Source organism: Mytilus galloprovincialis, chromosome 5 (assembly GCF_965363235.1).
Source record: "Mytilus galloprovincialis chromosome 5, xbMytGall1.hap1.1, whole genome shotgun sequence".
Lineage (NCBI taxonomy): Eukaryota > Metazoa > Mollusca > Bivalvia > Mytilida > Mytilidae > Mytilus > Mytilus galloprovincialis.
In genome coordinates this window covers 993,773-1,016,598 of record NC_134842.1, presented here as the reverse complement: position 1 = coordinate 1,016,598, position 22,826 = coordinate 993,773, and the positions used below count along the sequence as shown (strand labels likewise).

The following is a 22,826-nucleotide window of genomic DNA, read 5'->3' as shown; positions in this document are numbered from 1 at the left end:
TTATATATATCTAAGATACCTACATAGTTTGATGAAAATCCAAGTTGATTTGAAAAAGTTATTAAAAAAATTAAAGTGTACTATCTCTATTTAGTTCGAACTGCAAATTCTAGCTTTTTTGACCTAGATTAATTTATTTTTTAAATTTTACAGCAATACAACAAAAAACTCAATGACATGGGATTCAGTAAGCTTAATATATATCTAAGATACCTACATAGTTTGATGAAAATCCAAGTTGATTTGAAAAAGTCATTAAAAAAATTAAAGTGTACTATGTCCATTTTGTTCGAAATGCAAATTCTAGCTTTTTTGACCTAGATTAATTTAATTTTAAAATTTTTCAGCAATACAACAAAAAACTAAATGACATGGGATTCAGTAAGCTTAATATATATCTAAGATACCTACATAGTTTGATGAAAATCCAAGTTGATTTGAAAAAGTTATTAAAAAAATTAAAGTGTAATATCTCTATTTTGTCCGAATTGCAAATTCTAGCTTTTTTGACCTAGATTAATTTAATTTTTAAATTTTTCATTTTCAGCAATACAACAAAAAACTAAATGACATTGGATTCATTAAGCTTAATATATATCTAAGATACCTACATAGTTTGATGAAAATCCAAGTTGATTTGAAAAAGTTATTAAACAAATTAAAGTGTACTATCTCTATTTTGTCCGAATTGCAAATCCTAGCTTTTTTATACCAAGATAACTTTAAATTCTTAAATTTTTCAGCAATACACCAAATAACGAATTGAAATGGGATTCAGTAAGCTTAATATATCTGTAAGATAGCCGCATTGTTTGAAGAACATTCAAGTTGATTTGAAAAAGTTATTAAAAAAATTAAAGTGTACTATCTCTATTTTGTTCGAACTGCAAATTCTAGCTTTTTTGACCTACAGTAATTTAATTTTTAAATTTTTCAGCAATACAACAAAAAACTAAATGACATGGGATTCAGTAAACTTAATATATATCTAAGATACCTACATAGTTTGATGAAAATTCAAGTTGATTTGAAAAAGTAATTAAAAAAATGAAAGTGTACTATCTCTATTTTGTCCGAATTGCAAATCCTAGCTTTTTTATACCAAGATAACTTCATTTCTTAAATTTTACAGCAATACAACAAATAACTAATTGACATGGGATTCAGTAAGCTTAATATATATGTAAGATAGCTGCATACTTTGAAGAACATCCAAGTTGATTTGAAAAAGTTATTAAAAAAATTAAAGTGTACTATCTCTTTTTTGTTCGAACTGCAAATTCTAGCTTTTCTTACCTAGATTAATTTAATTTTTAAATTTTACAGCAAAACAACAAAAAACTCAATGACATGGGATTCAGTAAGCTTAATATATATCTAAGATACCTACATAGTTTGATGAAAATCCAAGTTGATTTGAAAAAGTTATTAAAAAAATTAAAGTGTACTATGTCCATTTTGTTCGAACTGCAAATTCTAGCTTTTTTGACCCAGAGTAATTTAATTTTTAAATTTTACAGCAATACAACAAAAAACTAAATGACATTGGATTCATTAAGCTTAATATATATCTAAGATACCTACATAGTTTGATGAAAATCCAAGTTGATTTGAAAAAGTTATTAAAAAAATTAAAGTGTACTATCTCTATTTTGTCCGAATTGCAAATCCTAGCTTTTTTATACCAAGATAACTTTAATTCTTAAATTTTACAGCAATACAACAAAAAAACTAATTGACATGGGATTCAGTAAGCTTAATATAAATGTAAGGTAGCTGCATAGTTTGATGAACATTCAAGTTGATTTGAAAAAGTTATTAAAAAAATTAAAGTGTACTATCTCTATTTTGTTCGAACTGCAAATTCTAGCTTTTTTTACCTAGATTAATTTAATTTTTAAATTTTTCAGCAATAAAAAAAAACAACTAAATGACATGGGATTCAGTAAGCTTAATATATATCTAAGATACTTACATAGTTTGATGAAAATCCAAGTTGATTTGAAAAAGTTATTAAAAAAATTAAAGTGTACTATCTCTATTTTGTTCAAACTGCAAATTCTAGCTTTTTTGACCTAGATTAATTTAATTTTTAAATTTTTCATTTTCAGCAATACAACAAAAAACTAAATGACATTGGATTCATTAAGCTTAATAAATATCTAAGATACCTACATAGTTTGATGAAAATCCAAGTTGATTTGAAAAAGTTATTAAAAAAATTAAAGTGTAATATCTCTATTTTGTCCGAATTGCAAATCCTACCTTTTTTATACCAAGATAACTTTAATTCTTAAATTTTACAGCAATACAACAAATAACTAATTGACATGGGATTCAGTAAGCTTAGGTTTACTTACTATTTTAATAGCTTAAGAGTAGAATAATATTGTAAATGAGTGGAAAACTGGTTTTCTAAATCTTAATCACAAAACACGACACAATTGGTAAATACAAAACTTACAATATGTTTATATTGCAGGTGTTTTAATTATAATTATAAATTATAATAAATTATAAATTAAAAAATCATTAAATTATAATCCTGGTACCTATTGATACCTATTTTAATATTATTATTTTTTTATATAAACACACCTGTTGGTGACCTTCTGCTGTTGTTTTTTTATTTGTCGGGTTGTTCTCTTTGACACATTCCCCATTTCCATTCTCAATTTTACATAATATTTTAAATATATAATATAGTATAGTTACAATAATGAAAAGTTTACCTTATCCATAGCTATTCTTTAATTCTTTTTTATTTTTCATATTAAAATGAACATTTTATATATATGCTTATGTGTTTATTTAACCTAATGAGTATGAGTATGAGTATGAGTTCTTCAACTCAAATAGCCCTTTTATCTCTTGATTAGCCATTTACAATCACAAAGATGCACAAATTACTTATCAAAACAAATAATCACTTAAAAGAATTTAATTATATTCCCTTTAATTTCATATGTTTTATTTTTAATCCAAATAATTATCTACCTTGATTTTTCATTCTTTTTGTGATTGTTTATGGCTAATTAAGAGATAAAAGGACCTTTGAGTAAATAAATTCACACTCATACTAATTGGGTTAAAATAACACATTTGAATATTTAAAAAAAGTTAATTATTGTATGAAACAAAAGAATTAAAGAATAGATCTATACATTTTTTAACTGGTCTAATAATTGATTACTTTCTAACTTCAGATTGGTTTGTTAGACATAAATGAGAAGAAATTTAAGTTCAGAAATTAATATATTGATGTGGCATAAAAAATACATGCTAATATTTTCTATTTTATTAGAAAATTATACAAAGACATTACAATTCTGGTTTTTTTTGGAAAATGCAGAGGAATACTTTTACAAAATTGAAAGTTTTACAAGAGTCAGGTGTGTATGATTTACATTGACCTCAATGAAAGTGACACTTCTTTTATTTTATTAATATTCTTGTCAAATCAAAAAACAAGAATTTGATGTGCCAACTAACCCATATAGTACACTTAAAAATTTAATTGATAACTTTTTTTAACAACCCTTTGATTTAAATCAAATTATACATCTCATGTAGTTTGTGTATTGCCTCAATTCAAAAATAAAAATAATCGTTGTCATAAAACCTAGAATTTGCATTTCAGATTGATTAAGATAGTAAATGTAGTACAATCTCCTGTCAATTCAAGAATTTAAATAATCTTGGTAAAAAAAATTTGCTGTCCGACTCAATTTTTTAGAAATAAATTGAGAATGGAAATGGGGAATGTGTCAAAGAGACAACAACCCGACCAAATAAAAAACAACAGCAGAAGGTCACCAACAGGTCTTCAATGTAGCGAGAAATTCCCGCACCCGGAGGCGTCCTTCAGCTGGCCCATAAACAAATATATACTAGTTCAGTGATAAATCGAGAGATTTGTCATTGCCGATCTATTTATATGAGACGTCCTAAAATTATACTCAATGCGCACTTAAATGAAACAGTTGCCACTTGACGTTTAACTATAAACAAAATCAATCAACCGACATAATAGATTCCAAGAAGAGAACCTCGTATACTTTTTTTTTATTAAATCATTGTAAATAGTACAAATGAATTCAGACATGTCAGTGTTGGTACGGATTCGTTGGTACTTTGATGATGTGGCATAATAGTTTTGTTTTACACGTACACCATCATGAACTCCTATATATGATGTGACTGTTATTATAAATAAAGAGATGAAATTCTGACATTCTCAATTTATTCAGAATATTTTTTGCATTAATGGTTTTCCAATATTATTGATTACGTCTACATTTACGGTCCTACTAAAATGTGAACAGGAGCGCCAGGAGAAGACATTAAGGCGCTCGGTACAATGGTATTCGGGTATATAGATTTGCAAATAAAAGTGCACATATGATCAGTTTTGGTCAAATAGTTTTGTTTTCCAAGTCAGCATGAGGTATTAAAACTACTGAAATTTTGTTACGTATCAATATTTTGAATAAAAGGAGGACACGCTGGTATCCTAAATTTATGCGAACAAAAATTTGTTGTTATTAAATTGCAATATTGCTGTCCATTGTCATGATTATATTATACAATGATTCCTGACATAAAAAATATGGCTGATTAATACTATGCGGGTATGCCATGGTGTATATAGATTTACAAATTAAAGTGCACATATGGTCAGTTTTGGTAATGCGGTCAAATAATTTTGTTGTACAAGTCAGCTGGAGGTATCAAAACTACTGAAATTTAGTTACGTATCAATATTTTGAATAAAATGAGGACATGCTGGTATTATAAATTTATGTGAACAAAAATTTGTTGTTATTATATTGCAATATTGCTGTCCATTGTCATGATTGTATTATACATTGATTCTGGCATAAAAAATATGGCTGATTAACTATGCGGGTATATAGATTTACAAATTAAAGTGCACAAATGGTCAGTTTTGGTGGATGTGGTCAAATAATTTTGTTGTACAAGTCAACTGGAGGTATCAAAACTACTGAAATTTTGATAAGATCAATATTTTGAATAAAATGAGGACATGCTGGTATCCTAAATTTATGCGAACCAAAATTTGTTGTTATTATATTGCAATATTGCTGTCCATTGTGATGATTGTATTATACATTGAATCCTGACATCAAAAATATGGCTGATTTACTATGCGGGTATATAGATTTACAAATTAAAGTGCATATATGGTCAGTTTTGGTGGATGCGGTCAAATAATTTTGTTGTACAAGTCAACTGGAGGCATTAAAACTTCTGAAATTTTGTTACGTATCAGTATTTTAAGTAAAAAGAGGACATGCTGGCACCCTTAATTTAGGTGAACAAAAATTTGTTGTTATTATATTGCAATATTGCTGTCCATTGTCATGATTGTATTATACATTGAATCCTGACATTAAAAATAAGGCTGATTTTCTATGCTGGTATATAGATTTACAATTTAAAGTTCACATATGGTCAGTTTTGGTAATGTGGTCAAATAATTTTGTTGTACAAGTCAGCTGGAGGTATCAAAACTACTGAAATTTTGTTACGTATCAATATTTTGAATAAAATGAGGACATGCTGGTATCCTAAATTTATGCAAACCAAAATTTTTTGTTATTATATTGCAATTTGGCTGTCCATTGTCATGATTGTATTATACATTGAATCCTGACATAAAAAATAGGGCTGATTAACTATGCGGGTATATAGATTTACAAATTAAAATGCACATATGGTCAGTTTTGGTGGATGCGGTCAAATAATTTTGTTGTACAAGTCAACTGGAGGTATCAAAACTACTGAAATTTTGTTACGTATCAGTATTTTAAGTAAAAAGAGGACATGCTGGTATCCTAAATTTATGCGAACCAAAATTTTTTGTTATTATATTGCAATTTTGCTGTCCATTGTCATGATTGTATTATACATTGAATCCTGACATAAAAAATATGGCTGATTAACGATGCGGGTATAAAGATTTACAAATTAAAGTGCACATATGGTCAGTTTTGGTGGATGCGGTCAAATAATTTTGTTGTACAAGTCAACTGGAGGTATCAAAACTACTGAAATTTTGTTACGTTTCAATATTTTGAATAAAATGAGGACATGCTGGTATCCTAAATTTATGCGAACCAAAATTTGTTGTTATTATATTGCAATATTGCTGTCCATTGTCATGATTGTATTATACATTGAATCCTGACATAAAAAATATGGCTGATTTACTATGCTGGTATAAAGATTTACAAATTAAAGTGCATATATGGTCAGTTTTGGTGGATGCGGTCAAATAATTTTGTTGTACAAGTCAACTGGAGGCATCAAAACTACTGAAATTTTGTTACGTATCAGTATTTTAAGTAAAAAGAGGACATGCTGGCACCCTTAATTTAATTAGGCTAACAAAAATTTGTTGTTATTATATTGCAATATTGCTGTCCATTGTCATGATTGTATTATACATTGAATCCTGACATTAAAAATAAGGCTGATTTTCTATGCTGGTATATAGATTTACAATTTAAAGTTCACATATGGTCAGTTTTGGTAATGTGGTCAAATAATTTTGTTGTACAAGTCAGCTGGAGGTATCAAAACTACTGAAATTTTGTTACGTATCAATATTTTGAATAAAATGAGGACATGCTGGTATCCTAAATTTATGCAAACCAAAATTTTTTGTTATTATATTGCAATTTGGCTGTCCATTGTCATGATTGTATTATACATTGAATCCTGACATAAAAAATAGGGCTGATTTACTATGCGGGTATATAGATTTACAAATTAAAATGCACATATGGTCAGTTTTGGTGGATGCGGTCAAATAATTTTGTTGTACAAGTCAACTGGAGGTATCAAAACTACTGAAATTTTGTTACGTATCAGTATTTTAAGTAAAAAGAGGACATGCTGGTATCCTAAATTTATGCGAACCAAAATTTTTTGTTATATTATATTGCAATTTTGCTGTCCATTGTCATGATTGTATTATACATTGAATCCTGACATAAAAAATATGGCTGATTAACGATGCGGGTATAAAGATTTACAAATTAAAGTGCACATATGGTCAGTTTTGGTGGATGCAGTCAAATAATTTTGTTGTACAAGTCAACTGGAGGTATCAAAACTACTGAAATTTTGTTACGTATCAATATTTTGAATAAAATGAGGACATGCTGGTATCCTAAATTTATGCAAACCAAAATTTTTTGTTATTATATTGCAATTTGGCTGTCCATTGTCATGATTGTATTATACATTGAATCCTGACATAAAAAATAGGGCTGATTAACTATGCGGGTATATAGATTTACAAATTAAAATGCACATATGGTCAGTTTTGGTGGATGCGGTCAAATAATTTTGTTGTACAAGTCAACTGGAGGTATCAAAACTACTGAAATTTTGTTACGTATCAGTATTTTAAGTAAAAAGAGGACATGCTGGTATCCTAAATTTATGCGAACCAAAATTTTTTGTTATTATATTGCAATTTTGCTGTCCATTGTCATGATTGTATTATACATTGAATCCTGACATAAAAAATATGGCTGATTAACGATGCGGGTATAAAGATTTACAAATTAAAGTGCACATATGGTCAGTTTTGGTGGATGCGGTCAAATAATTTTGTTGTACAAGTCAACTGGAGGTATCAAAACTACTGAAATTTTGTTACGTTTCAATATTTTGAATAAAATGAGGACATGCTGGTATCCTAAATTTATGCGAACCAAAATTTGTTGTTATATATTGCAATCTTGCGGTCCATTGTCATGATTGTATTATACATTGAATCCTGACATAAAAAATATGGCTGATTTACTATGCTGGTATAAAGATTTACAAATTAAAGTGCATATATGGTCAGTTTTGGTGGATGCGGTCAAATAATTTTGTTGTACAAGTCAACTGGAGGCATCAAAACTACTGAAATTTTGTTACGTATCAGTATTTTAAGTAAAAAGAGGACATGCTGGCACCCTTAATTTAATTAGGCTAACAAAAATTTGTTGTTATTATATTGCAATATTGCTGTCCATTGTCATGATTGTATTATACATTGAATATAGGGCTGATTTACTATGCGGGTATATAGATTTACAAATTAAAATGCACATATGGTCAGTTTTGGTGGATGCGGTCAAATAATTTTGTTGTACAAGTCAACTGGAGGTATCAAAACTACTGAAATTTTGTTACGTATCAGTATTTAAGTAAAAAGAGGACATGCTGGTATCCTAAATTTATGCGAACCAAAATTTTTTGTTATATTATATTGCAATTTTGCTGTCCATTGTCATGATTGTATTATACATTGAATCCTGACATAAAAAATATGGCTGATTAACGATGCGGGTATAAAGATTTACAAATTAAAGTGCACATATGGTCAGTTTTGGTGGATGCAGTCAAATAATTTTGTTGTACAAGTCAACTGGAGGTATCAAAACTACTGAAATTTTGTTACGTTTCAATATTTTGAATAAAATGAGGACATGCTGGTATCCTAAATTTATGTGAACAAAAATTTGTTGTTATTATATTGCAATATTGCTGTCCATTGTCATGATCACATGTATTATACATTAAATCCTGACATAAAAAATATGGCTGATTTACTATGCTGGTATATAGATTTACAAATTAAAGTGCATATATGGTCAGTTTTGGTGGATGCGGTCAAATAATTTTGTTGTACAAGTCAACTGGAGGCATCAAAACTACTGAAATTTTGTTACGTATCAGTATTTTAAGTAAAAAGAGGACATGCTGGCACCCTTAATTTAGGCTAACAAAAATTTGTTGTTATTATATTGCAATATTGCTGTCCATTGTCATGATTGTATTATACATTGAATCCTGACATTAAAAATAAGGCTGATTTACTATGCTGGTATATAGATTTACAATTTAAAGTTCACATATGGTCAGTTTTGGTAATGCGGTCAAATAATTTTGTTGTACAAGTCAGCTGGAGGTATCAAAACTACTGAAATTTTGTTACGTATCAAAATTTTGAATAAAATGAGGACATGCTGGTATCCTAAATTTATGCGAACCAAAATTTTTTGTTATTATATTGCAATTTTGCTGTCCATTGTCAGGATTGTATTATACATTGAATCCTGACATAAAAAATATTGCTGATTTACTATGCTGGTATATAGATTTACAAATTGAAGTGCATATATGGTCAGTTTTGGTGGATGCGGTCAAATAATTTTGTTGTACAAGTCAACTGGAGGCATCAAAACTACTGAAATTTTGTTACGTATCACTATTTTGAGTAAAAAGAGGACATGCTTATACCCTTAATTTAGGCGAACACAAATTTGTTGTTATTATATTGCAATATTGCTGTCCATTGTCATGATTGTATTATACATTAAATCCTGACATTAAAAATAAGGCTGATTTTCTATGCTGGTATATAGATTTACAATTTAAAGTTCACATATGGTCAGTTTTGGTAATGTGGTCAAATAATTTTGTTGTACAAGTCAGCTGGAGGTATCAAAACTACTGAAATTTTGTTACGTATCAATATTTTAAATAAAATGAGGACATGCTGGTATCCTAAATTTATGCGAACCAAAATATTTTGTTATTATATTGCAATTTTGCTGTCCATTGTCATGATTGTATTATACATTGAATCCTGACATAAAAAATATGGCTGATTAACTATGCGGGTATATAGATTTACAAATTAAAGTGCACATATGGTCAGTTTTGGTGGATGCGGTCAAATAATTTTGTTGTACAAGTCAACTGGAGGTATCAAAACTACTAAAATTTTGTTACGTTTCAATATTTTGAATAAAATGAGGACATGCTGGTATCCTAAATTTATGCAAACCAAAATTTTTTGTTATTATATTGCAATTTTGCTGTCCATTGTCATGATTGTATTATACATTGAATCCTGACATAAAAAATAGGGCTGATTAACTATGCGGGTATATAGATTTACAAATTAAAATGCACATATGGTCAGTTTTGGTGGATGCGGTCAAATAATTTTGTTGTACAAGTCAACTGGAGGTATCAAAACTACTGAAATTTTGTTACGTATCAGTATTTTAAGTAAAAAGAGGACATGCTGGTATCCTAAATTTATGCGAACCAAAATTTTTTGTTATTATATTGCAATTTTGCTGTCCATTGTCATGATTGTATTATACATTGAATCCTGACATAAAAAATATGGCTGATTAACGATGCGGGTATATAGATTTACAAATTAAAGTGCACATATGGTCAGTTTTGGTGGATGCGGTCAAATAATTTTGTTGTACAAGTCAACTGGAGGTATCAAAACTACTGAAATTTTGTTACGTTTCAATATTTTGAATAAAATGAGGACATGCTGGTATCCTAAATTTATGCGAACAAAAATTTGTTGTTATTATATTGCAATATTGCTGTCCATTGTCATGATTGTATTATACATTGAATCCTGACATAAAAAATATGGCTGATTTACTATGCTGGTATAAAGATTTACAAATTAAAGTGCATATATGGTCAGTTTTGGTGGATGCGGTCAAATAATTTTGTTGTACAAGTCAACTGGAGGCATCAAAACTACTGAAATTTTGTTACGTATCAGTATTTTAAGTAAAAAGAGGACAAGCTGGCACCCTTAATTTAGGCTAACAAAAATTTGTTGTTATTATATTGCAATATTGCTGTCCATTGTCATGATTGTATTATACATTGAATCCTGACATTAAAAATAAGGCTGATTTTCTATGCTGGTATATAGATTTACAATTTAAAGTTCACATATGGTCAGTTTTGGTAATGCGGTCAAATAATTTTGTTGTACAAGTCAGCTGGAGGTATCAAAACTACTGAAATTTTGTTACGTATCAAAATTTTGAATAAAATGAGGACATGCTGGTATCCTAAATTTATGCGAACCAAAATTTTTTGTTATTATATTGCAATTTTGCTGTCCATTGTCAGGATTGTATTATACATTGAATCCTGACATAAAAAATATTGCTGATTTACTATGCAGGTATATAGATTTACAAATTAAAGTGCATATATGGTCAGTTTTGGTGGATGCGGTCAAATAATTTTGTTGTACAAGTCAACTGGAGGTATCAAAACTACTGAAATTTTGTTACGTATCAGTATTTTGAGTAAAAAGAAGACATGCTGGCACCCTTAATTTAGGCGAACAAAAATTTGTAGTCATTATTTAAATGAATTAAACTATTGCTGATTGTAGCTGCATAGTTCAAGGATGTATAACTAACAAGGACGTATACACCTAACATCAAATATACTTATTTTCAAAAATATACATAATATGATTGAATTTGATATCGGAATATATATATATATTCAGTGCCTGTTATCATTGTAACCGAGATCGTTTTTATAATAGATAGATTGTCAGATCACAGATAAATTTGTGTTACGTTCTGTGCGTACTTATTTTCAATTATTTGTGTTTAATCCTGTTCATAAAACGGAAGTATTAATTTTCAAATTACTTTATTTTCGATGTTTCTACTACGAAACAAAGATATTAAAAATATATTTTTTTTTAAATCAACGAAGAGCGGTCCTGGTTACAAGTTAACTTAGTGTTGACCAGACCAGTCAAAAGTTAACTTGGGAACAGGTCTGGTTTTGATCGGATTTGTTCAAGCAGAAGTTAACTTTGTGGCAGGACCGGTTTCCAAGTTAACTTAGGTTAACTTTATGACAGGACTGGTTCCGAAGTTAACTTATGTTAACTTATGACAGGACTGGTTCGAAGTTAACTTATATCAATAGCGGACCTGTTTCCAAGTTAACTTTTTGGCAGACATAAAAACAGTCCTAGGTCCAAGTCCGCTTTTCAAGTTAACTAGATTTTGGTCCTAGGACTGGTCAGAGCAGTCCTACATTCGGTCACAGGTTAACTTTGACCAGTCCAAATGACTGGTTATCAAGTTAACTTGCTGTACAGGTTAGGAGTGCACCCATCTGTACATATATGTGCCTCAAAATCATTATTTTTTTAAATAAAATTAGTTATTATTCAATATTTATATTGAAACATTGCCTACCGGAAATGCATGTGTGCAGAGAAAATCATTCCACAAACATGGTTGATTTTTTATCCCTTGTACTTACAAACAGCCTCCGATCGATCATTAATGATGTTATTTGTTTGTTTTTATCAATGATAATCACATAATCTTACCTAAAAATGTTCACCGATTGTCCATAAAAAGTATTAAAACTGTTTTTTTACATCTTCCTGATCTTTGATCAACTTGTAACTTGTATTCCAGAACTTCCTCCAATAAAGGAGCACCTCAATCAATGAGTTTCCACCACCAGTTCAAAAGTACATATATCTGAAAGATTAAAATATAAAAGTCACACAGGTAGACATCAATCATCATTTAAAGGAATATTAAAAGTGTTTTGTTTATACATATGTATCGGCATAAAAATATGAGCTAATTCAATGTCCTGAAATTTAAAATTTAAAATATTTCCTCGATATTTACAGTTTATTTTCATGTGTATATATATATATGATCAGCAGAAATCGTTCTTCTGCATGTTTGCTGGTTTTACTTAAGATAGTTAACTTTTATCTGTATAACGCAGTGTAGTGTGGCCACGTACCCACACTTACTGCTTCATAGGACTTTATTGGGCTGAGTTGTAGTAAGTTTCAGTAAAGTGTGGCCAGATCCAGGCTTACTCTGTGATAAATGATGACATATATTTAGCCTGATGAAACCCTCTGGCGAGTTCCTTAGATGTCACCTATAAGTGCATGTTAAAGGAAGGGATGGGATCCCACTAACATGTTTAACCCCGCCACATTATTTATGTATGTGCCTGTTCCAAGTCAGGAGCCTGTAATTCAGTGGTTGTTTATGTGTTAAATATTTGTTTTTTCGTTCATATTTTTATACAAATAAGGTCGTTAGTTTTCTCGTTTTAATTTGTTTTACATTTCCATATCGGGGCCTTTTATAGCTGACTATGTTCATTGTTAAAGGTCGTACGGTGACCTATAGTTGTTAATGTCTGTGTCATGTTGGTCTCTTGTGGATAGTTGTGTCATTGGCAATCATATTTATACCACACCTTCTTTTTAAGTACACATGCAAAAAATATCGAAATAGAACAGCACAGACTGATATTGGACATACTGTTATGCCTAAGGGTAGGATTTAAGATTGGTAGGTTTTTATGTATCATGTTTCATTCTTTTCTTGTGTTGATCAGAGAATTCATTTCTACTTTCACTTTCATTTTCGTGTTCCAGAACTCTGAGCTGCACTGTTATATTTATGAACGGACTATGCATATGAACACTTTATATTTCAGGTATCGCGGCCGTATTGTATTGTATGTATTATATTATTGTTTATGGGAAATATTGATAGATCATAGGACAGGGTTCGTTCTCACTGTTTGACCAGAGGGGTACTTTGACAGGATCCCAGCTTTAGTTTGACCCGTATATCACTTGTCCCTTTTGCTCACCTGTTTTATTCAATCATGTTAAGGGTCTTTAATGTAACCAAGATACGTTTCCACTAAGGGTTATTCTTGATAAGCCCATACCTCCCCTTTTCCCTCGACAGTTGTGTATTTCTATTTGTTTTTGCGCCATGTTCTATAGTATTGCCGTGGGAACTTCCGGTTTTAAGGACCAATCGGAATGGACAGAGATAACCTAGTTTCCAGAACCCGGTATCATGTATATTTAGAATTAAAACCAATCGCTACGTTAATTGAGGGTGGTACTGAACACGGAAACACGTGAAATAAAAATTGGGAAAAATGAAGCACGAGAAATAAAATCGTAAATATTCAGAAAAAAAGTACCAGCAGTTATTACTAAGACGTTCTTGAAGACCATGTACTTACTTAGGTTTACTTAGGTTCGTTTACTGATGTATACAGGAACTACAGTCCCTCTTCAATCATCAGTCTCTATATCTAAATCTTCTCCACTTCCGGTGATTGGTGATTTATAGTCTTCGTACATCATTGTTTGGTTCTTCCAGTATTTGTCTAGTCTATTCTTAAATGTATTTGTGGTTGGTGATGTTACTATAATTTCGGGTAGTGTATTCCATGTTTTTACCACTCGTAGAGCAAAGGCATTCCTCCTTAATTCTGTTCTTGCTCTCTGTGGAAATATTTTCAGACTGTTGCCGCGTGACCCTGTTCGTGTTGTCATATCCTTCCATAATTTAACAAATTGTGCCGCCTCTTTATCATATTTTCCATTCAGTGTTTTATATAATTCAATCATGTCACCTCGGACTCGTCTAAAATTTAGAGATGGTAGTTTCAATTTTTGCAGTCTTTCTGAGTATGTTAAATTCTTTAATCCTGGTAGTTGTTTAGTTGCCCGGCGCTGCACATTTTCAATCATATCAACATATTTTATTTTATATGGATGCCATACTGAGCTTGCAAATTCTAAATGTGTTCTAACGAGTGTCTTGTATAGTGGTACAAAGGTATCTGTATCTAAATATTGAAAAGTTCTTCTCAGTAGTGCAAACATGGAATTTGCCTTATTAACTTTCTCACTTATATGTTTTTCGAAATTTAATTCAGCGTCAATAATTACTCCAATGTCTTTTTCTTCAGTAACTTTTTGTAGTATTGTCGATTTCAGTGTATATTTTGAGTCTGGTTCCGGTCCCGGTTTACCTATGTGCATATGTTTGCACTTGTCGGAGTGAAACTTTAATAGCCAGGTATCACTCCATTGCGATAGTTTATTTAAAGTCACTTTGTAATTGAGTTTTATCTTCTTTCTGACTAATTGTGTTAAAAATTTTAGTATCATCTGCAAAGAGGTATACGTCGGAATCAACCAGGTTTGGAAGGTCATTTATGAAAATTACAAAAAGTAGAGGCCCAAGCACAGATCCTTGAGGTATACCTGAGGTTACTTTTGTCCATGATGATGTTTTATTGTTTATTGAAACGTGTTGTATCCTGTCACTTAGAAAACTATCGACCCAATTCAGAACTGAAAGTTCTGTGCCATATGCTCTGAGTTTGTTCATTAGTCTTTTCTGCGGAACAGTGTCGAATGCTTTAGACATTGTTAATGGACATAAAGACCTTGTGGTCATCTTTAAGCGTCTGCTACTCGCATCTGATTTGAAAAAAAAATATTATCATGATGGACTTTATTACATGTATAGCATATACATATACAATAGATGTTGAATGGTAACAATGTATAAATTTCTATTATAGTACACAAGTTTCAAAAGTTACTATGCCTATACAAGGATTTCTAACTATACACATCCTTGGTCTATATGTCACCAGTTTACTTTGAGTTAGTTCCAGTTTACTTTTTAATCAAATGTGGAAAAGGCAAGAACGAGAAATTCGGAGCACCAACACGAAACACGGAAAATAAATAAGGGGAAATACGAAGCACGCACATCAAACCGAACAACGAGAAAACGAGAAATAAAACACCAAAACACGAAAACACTCGAAATTAAAAAGCTGAAAACGTTGCACGAAAATAACCCTTTACCACCCTCTTAATTTTACGGACACACTTATCGTTATAGTAACAGACACATATTATGTGTCCACGGACTTCCGGTTGGAGCAGAAGATTCTGAACCGCACAGCACACAGCTCACATTACCCTGACCATTTCGATAGCTAGACCATTATTACCAGAGCCTACCACTTGTGAACCATACCCATCACAAAGGGAGTATAAATAGTAAAACCATTTTATCATGTTTACACACGACGATTAACATCCAAGGGGGGCTCTGAACCGTTTTTGCTTTGGGATATTTATTCATAACATATTATAATATATTGATTTATGACTGATTAAATAGTCATTGCTAAACTTATAACTGTTTTTGTTATATTTTGTCTTGAAATGAATAAGAAACCAGTGTCTAAGACTCTTAAATTACTTAGTCCAGCTACCAAGGTTTGCAAGTTACCATTGCATGTTTCACAATTACCAGTGACAGATTATAAAAGGCCTACAACAAGGTTCTAGTGTTAAACAAGTAAACATACACACACACATTTAATTTAGCTTCGTAATGCTAGACCAGAGGCGTTACATACAAACAACGAAATATTAAGCTAGATAAAGTACCTTGACACATAAAACAAATATTGGACGAGGGTAAGGACTGAGCAGTTGCTATAAGCATGTGTATAAACTCTAATACTGAGACAAATATCCCCTATGGAAAGAATAATTGTCAACAAGACTGACAACCACACATACCATAGAGAACAGAGTTGGTCTTTTTAGAGATAATTTACCCATACTATAAAAAACGCATTCAAGTGTCGGAATAATGGGCTGTCGGAGTCATGGGTTGTCGGAGTAATGGGCTGTCGGAATAATGGTTGTCGGACTAATGGGATGTCACCAGCAGATGCTCCCAGCGCCATTGATGTGAAAATCCATGGATTTCGGGATATAAAGGCAACGCTCTAACCAATTGAGCCAAAGAAGATCTCCCCTAACTCAACTAGTTAGACTACCTTTATATCTCCAGATCTACAACATGATATTATGCGTGTCCAGATGTCTCAGTATGTTACTTAAACAATGTGTTCATGACAAGCAGATTGCATTTTTGTGTAAATAAAGGCAACAATAGTATACAACTGTTCTTAATATCAAAAATCGTTTTCAGAAGAAAACAAATCTGGGTGACAAACTATAACTGATGGAAATGTAGTAGGTGGTTTTCTATGCGTTAATGAATAACACCAACAAGAGCTAAGGGTTCTGATGCTTTATTGTACCAGTATGTAAATAACAAGTCTGAAATAGCAATACAACGTATATAAATAACACCATACTAAACGGCAACACACAGAAACGAACTATAGTATTACTATGGCAATTTTTCTGACTTGGGACAGGACATTTTAAGAAAAAAATTGTAAGGGTTTCGCGGAACCCAGTGTCTTGCCTACTTTTGCTGTAAATCGCAGGCCCATGAAAAATGAGGGAAAAAAATCAATAAAAATATTCCTCTTGATACTATCTTATGATTGTAAAAAGCTTCTGTTCAAGTTTGGTAAAAATCTAGGATAGTTGATGAATTTAATAAATGTTTAGAAAACTTTATCTGCAGACTGTATGTTATGTTAACTGGAAGAAAATCTAAGTCCGTTTAAAAGTAAAATACAGAAAAAATGGAGTTATCTTTTTACAAAACTTACTTCTGGATACTATCTTATGATCATAAATAGGCTTCTGTCCAAGTTTGGTACACACCAAGGATAGTTTTAAGAAAGTTATTAAAATTCTAAAAAATTTAACCACAGAGTGAATGTAATGTTTCACGCAGAAAAAACTAAGTCCATTTATAAGTAAAATACGGAAAAAAAGGAAATTTATTTTTACAATATTTACTTCTGGATACTATCTTATGATCATACACAAGCTTCTGTACAAGTTTGGTAGAAATCCAGTTTAGTTAAAGAAAGTTATTAAATTTTAAAAACTTTTACAACAGAGCTAGTGAATGTGGTGTTTCCCCACAGAAAAAATTAAGTCCATTTAAAAGTAAAATATGAAAAAAATAGATTTATCTTTTTACAAAATTTACTTCTGGATACTATCTTATGATCATAAACAAGCTTCTGTCCAAGTTTTGTTCTAACCCAGGATAGTTTGAGAAAGTTATTAAAATTTTATTGTGAACCCCATTAAACCTTTCCATAGATTCACCTGATAGTTACCTGTCCATTTAAACTTTTGGCAGTTCTATTGTCCCATTGAACAAATACAACAGGTATTGTTCTCTGTAAAGTTTATTCACCAGGACCTTTAAATTTCTTCTAAGAGAAATCTATCACTCATTGATTCATGTTTTCTTAAATTTGAGGATCGAGTGTATAATTAAATCTTAAGTGGAAAAAATAATATAGTACATGTATGATATAGGTAAAACATGAACAGGTATGATATAATGGTAAAAAATATTTGCAGGTATATGTGGCACAATTAATATCATCAAAATAAAAGAGATTGGCACAATTTCAATACTTTTCCAAAACTGCAATTGGCCCAAATTGATTCTGCCCGAATTTAGTAAGATTAATACATCACCAAGGTAGCTATATAGTTTGAAGAAAATCCAAGTTGATTTGAAAAACTTATTAAAAAAATTAAAGTGTACTATCTCTATTTTGTCCGAACTACAAATTCTAGCTTTTTTTACCTAGATTAATTTAATTCTTAAAATTTACAGCAATACAACAAAAACAAAATGACCTGAGATTCAGTAAGCTTAATATATATGTAAGATAGCTACATAGTTTGATGAAAATCCAAGTTGGTTTGAAAAAGTTATTAAAAAAATTAAAGTGTACTGTCTCTATTTCGTCTGAACTGTAAATTCTAACTTTTTTTACCTAGATTAAATTAATTCTTGAATTTCACAGCAATACAACAAAAAATTAAATGACCTGGGATTCAGTAACCTTAATTTATATGTAAGATAGCTACATAGTTTGATGAAAATCCAAGTTGTTTTGAAAAAGTTATTAAAAAAATTAAAGTGTACTGTCTCTATTTCGTCTGAACTGTAAATTCTAACTTTTTTTACCTAGATTAAATTAATTCTTGAATTTGACATCAATACAACAAAAAATAAAATGACCTGGGATTCAGTAACCTTAATATATATGTAAGATAGCTACATAGTTTGATGAAAATCCAAGTTGGTTTTGAAAAAGTAATAAACAAAATAAAAGTGTACTGTCTCTATTTCCGTCAGAACTGCAATTTCTAACTTTTTTTACCTAGATTAATTTAATTCTTGAATATGACAGCAATAAAACAAAAATTAAAATGACCTGGGATTCAGTAACCTTAATATATATGTAAGATAGCTACATAGTTTGATGAAAATCCAAGTTGTTTTGAAAAAGTTATTAAAAAAATTAAAGTGTACAGACTCTATTTCGTCCAAACTGCAAATTCTTGTTTTTTTTTCCTAGATTAAATTAATTCTTGAATTTGACAGCAATACAACAAAAAATAAAATGACCTGGGATTCAGTAAGCTTAATATATTTGTAAGATAGCTACATAGTTTGATGAAAATCCAAGTTGTTTTGAAAAAGAAATAAACAAAATTAAAGTGTACTGTCTCTATTTGTGTCGGAACTGCAATTTCTAACTTTTTTTACCTAGATTAATTGAATTCTTGAATATGACAGCAATAAAACAAAAAATAAAATGACCTGGGATTCAGTAACCTTAATATATATGTAAGATAGCTACATAGTTTGATGAAAATCCAAGTTGTTTTGAAAAAGTTATTAAAAAAAATAATGTGTACTGTCTCTATTTCGTTCGAACTGCAAATTCTAACTTTTTTTACCTAGATTAATTTAATTCTTGAATTTGACAGCAATAAAACAAAAAATAAAATGACCTGGGATTCAGTAACCTTAATATATATGTAAGATAGCTACATAGTTTGATGAAAATCCAAGTTGTTTTGAAAAAGTTATTAAAAAAATTAAAGTGTACTGTCTCTATTTCGTCCAAACTGCAAATTCTAACTTTTTTTTTCCTAGATTAAATTAATTCTTGAATTTGACATCAATACAACAAAAAATAAAATGACCTGGGATTCAGTAACCTTAATATATATGTAAGATAGCTACATAGTTTGATGAAAATCCAAGTTGTTTTGAAAAAGTAATAAACAAAATTAAAGTGTACTGTCTCTATTTCCGTCAGAACTGCAATTTCTAACTTTTTTTACCTAGATTAATTTAATTCTTGAATATGACAGCAATAAAACAAAAATTAAAATGACCTGGGATTCAGTAACCTTAATATATATGTAAGATAGCTACATAGTTTGATGAAAATCCAAGTTGTTTTGAAAAAGAAAAAAAACAAAATTAAAGTGTACAGACTCTATTTCGTCCAAACTGCAAATTCTTGTTTTTTTTTCCTAGATTAAATTAATTCTTGAATTTGACAGCAATACAACAAAAAATAAAATGACCTGGGATTCAGTAAGCTTAATATATTTGTAAGATAGCTACATAGTTTGATGAAAATCCAAGTTGTTTTGAAAAAGAAAAAAAACAAAATTAAAGTGTACTGTCTCTATTTGTGTCGGAACTGCAATTTCTAACTTTTTTTACCTAGATTAATTGAATTCTTGAATATGACAGCAATAAAACAAAAAATAAAATGACCTGGGATTCAGTAACCTTATTATATATGTAAGATAGCTACATAGTTTGATGAAAATCCAAGTTGTTTTGAAAAAGTTATTAAAAAAATTAAAGTGTACTGACTCTATTTCGTCCAAACTGCAAATTCTTGTTTTTTTTCCCTAGATTAAATTAATTCTTGCATTTGACAGCAATACAACAAAAAATATAATGACCTGGGATTCAGTAACCTTAATATATATGTAAGATAGCTACATAGTTTGATGAAAATCCAAGTTGTTTTGAAAAAGTTATTAAAAAAAATAATGTGTACTGTCTCTATTTCGTCCGAACTGCAAATTCTAACTTTTTTTACCTAGATTAATTTAATTCTTGAATTTGACAGCAATAAAACAAAAAATAAAATGACCTGGGATTCAGTAACCTTAATATATATGTAAGATAGCTACATAGTTTGATGAAAATCCAAGTTGTTTTGAAAAAGTTATTAAAACAATTAAAGTGTACTGTCTATTTCGTCCAAACTGCAAATTCTAACTTTTTTTTCCCTAGATTAAATTAATTCTTGAATTTGACATCAATACAACAAAAAGTAAAATGACCTGGGATTCAGTAACCTTAATATATATGTAAGATAGCTACATAGTTTGATGAAAATCCAAGTTGTTTTGAAAAAGTTATTAAAAAAATTAAAGTGTACTGTCTCTATTTCGTCCAAACTGCAAATTCTAACTTTTTTTACCTAGATTAATTTAATTCTTGAATATGACAGCAATAAAACAAAAAATAAAATGACCTGGGATTCATTAACCTTAATATATTTGTAAGATAGCTACATAGTTTGATGAAAATCCAAGTTGTTTTGAAAAAGTTATTAAAAAAATTAAAGTGTACTGACTTTATTTCGTCCAAACTGCAAATTCTTGTTTTTTTTCCCTAGATTAAATTAATTCTTGAATTTGACAGCAATACAACATAAAATAAAATGACCTGGGATTCAGTAACCTTAATATATATGTAAGATAGCTACATAGTTTGATGAAAATCCAAGTTGTTTTGAAAAAGTTATTAAAAAAATTAAAGTGTACTGACTCTATCTCGTTCAAACTGCAAATTCTTGGTTTTTTTTCCTAGATTAAATTAATTCTTGAATTTGACAGCAATACAACAAAAATAAAATGACCTGGGATTCAGTAACCTTAATATATATGTAAGATAGCTACATAGTTTGATGAAAATCCAAGTTGTTTTGAAAAAGTTATTAAAAAAAATAATGTGTACTGTCTCTATTTCGTCCGAACTGCAAATTCTAACTTTTTTTACCTAGATTAATTTAATTCTTGAATTTGACAGCAATAAAACAAAAAATAAAATGACCTGGGATTCAGTAACCTTAATATATATGTAAGATAGCTACATAGTTTGATGAAAATCCAAGTTGTTTTGAAAAAGTTATTAAAAAAATTAAAGTGTACTGTCTCTATTTCGTCCAAACTGCAAATTCTAACTTTTATTTTCCTCGATTAAATTAATTCTTGAATTTGACATCAATAAAACAAAAAATAAAATGACCTGGGATTCAGTGACCTTAATATATATGTAAGATAGCTACATAGTTTGATGAAAATCCAAGTTGTTTTGAAAAAGTTATTAAAAAAATTAAAGTGTAATGTCTCTATTTCGTCCAAACTGCAAATTCTAACTTTTTTTACCTCGATTAAATTAATTCTTGAATTTGACAGCAAAACAACAAAAAATAAAATGACCTGGGATTCAGTAAGCCTAATATATATGTAAGATAGCTACATAGTTTGATGAAAATCCAAGTTGTTTTGAAAAAGTTATTAAAAAAATTAAAGTGTACCATCTCTATTTTGTCCGAACTGCAAATTATAGCTTTTTTTTTTACCTAGATTGAATTAATTCTTGAATTTGACAGCAATACAACAAAAAATAAAATGACCTGGGATTCAGTAACCTTAATATATATGTAAGATAGCTGTATAGTTTGATGAAAATCCATGTTGATTTGAAAAAGTTATTAAAAAAATTAAAGTGTAATGTCTCTATTTCGTCCGAACTGCAAATTCTAACTTTTTTACCTCGATTAAATTAATTCTTGAATTTGACAGCAATACAACAAAAAATAAAATGACCTGGGATTCAGTAATCCTAATATATATGTAAGATAGCTACATAGTTTGATGAAAATCCAAGTTGTTTTGAAAAAGTTATTAAAAAAATTAAAGTGTACTGTCTCTATTTCCGTCCTAACTGCAAAATCTAGCTTTTTTTTACCTAGATTAATTTAATTCTAAAATTTGACAGCAATAAAACAAAAAATAAAGTGACCTGGGATTCAGTAATCTTAATATATATGTAAGATAGCTACATAGTTTGATGAAAATCCAAGTTGGTTTGAAAAAGTTATTAAAAAAATTAAGGCAGTGTCTGCGCTCACCCGCATGCGGGTACGAATAGTCAAATTGCCGTTCTAGGCGCGCGTACCCACATCCGGTTTTTTAATAAAATGCCATCGAATCAGGAATGAAACGTGAAATATGTACGAAAATTATTGATAGTATGGGAATT

At 29.8% G+C, this 22,826-nt stretch overlaps 1 protein-coding gene across 4 annotated transcripts in view; it reads right to left on the bottom strand.

The window, feature by feature from the left end:
• The window catches only part of LOC143074933 (uncharacterized), a 97,017-nt gene that overhangs the window by 9,209 nt on the left and 64,982 nt on the right, over nt 1-22,826 (bottom strand). Inside the window, exons 1-2 of one of the 4 annotated variants that reach the window (XR_012978184.1) lie at nt 13,534-13,693; nt 12,227-12,383 (exon numbers count right to left, since the gene is read on the bottom strand). Coding sequence is in view for 1 of the 4 variants with exons in the window: in XM_076250128.1 (XP_076106243.1) it covers nt 13,973-14,902 (930 nt within the window). In the remaining 3 variants the exon portion in view is untranslated. Of the gene's footprint in view, nt 1-12,226; nt 12,384-13,533; nt 13,694-13,920; nt 15,173-22,826 lie in introns of those variants that run through there. The other 3 variants (XR_012978186.1, XM_076250128.1, XR_012978185.1) reach the window with 3 other exon arrangements.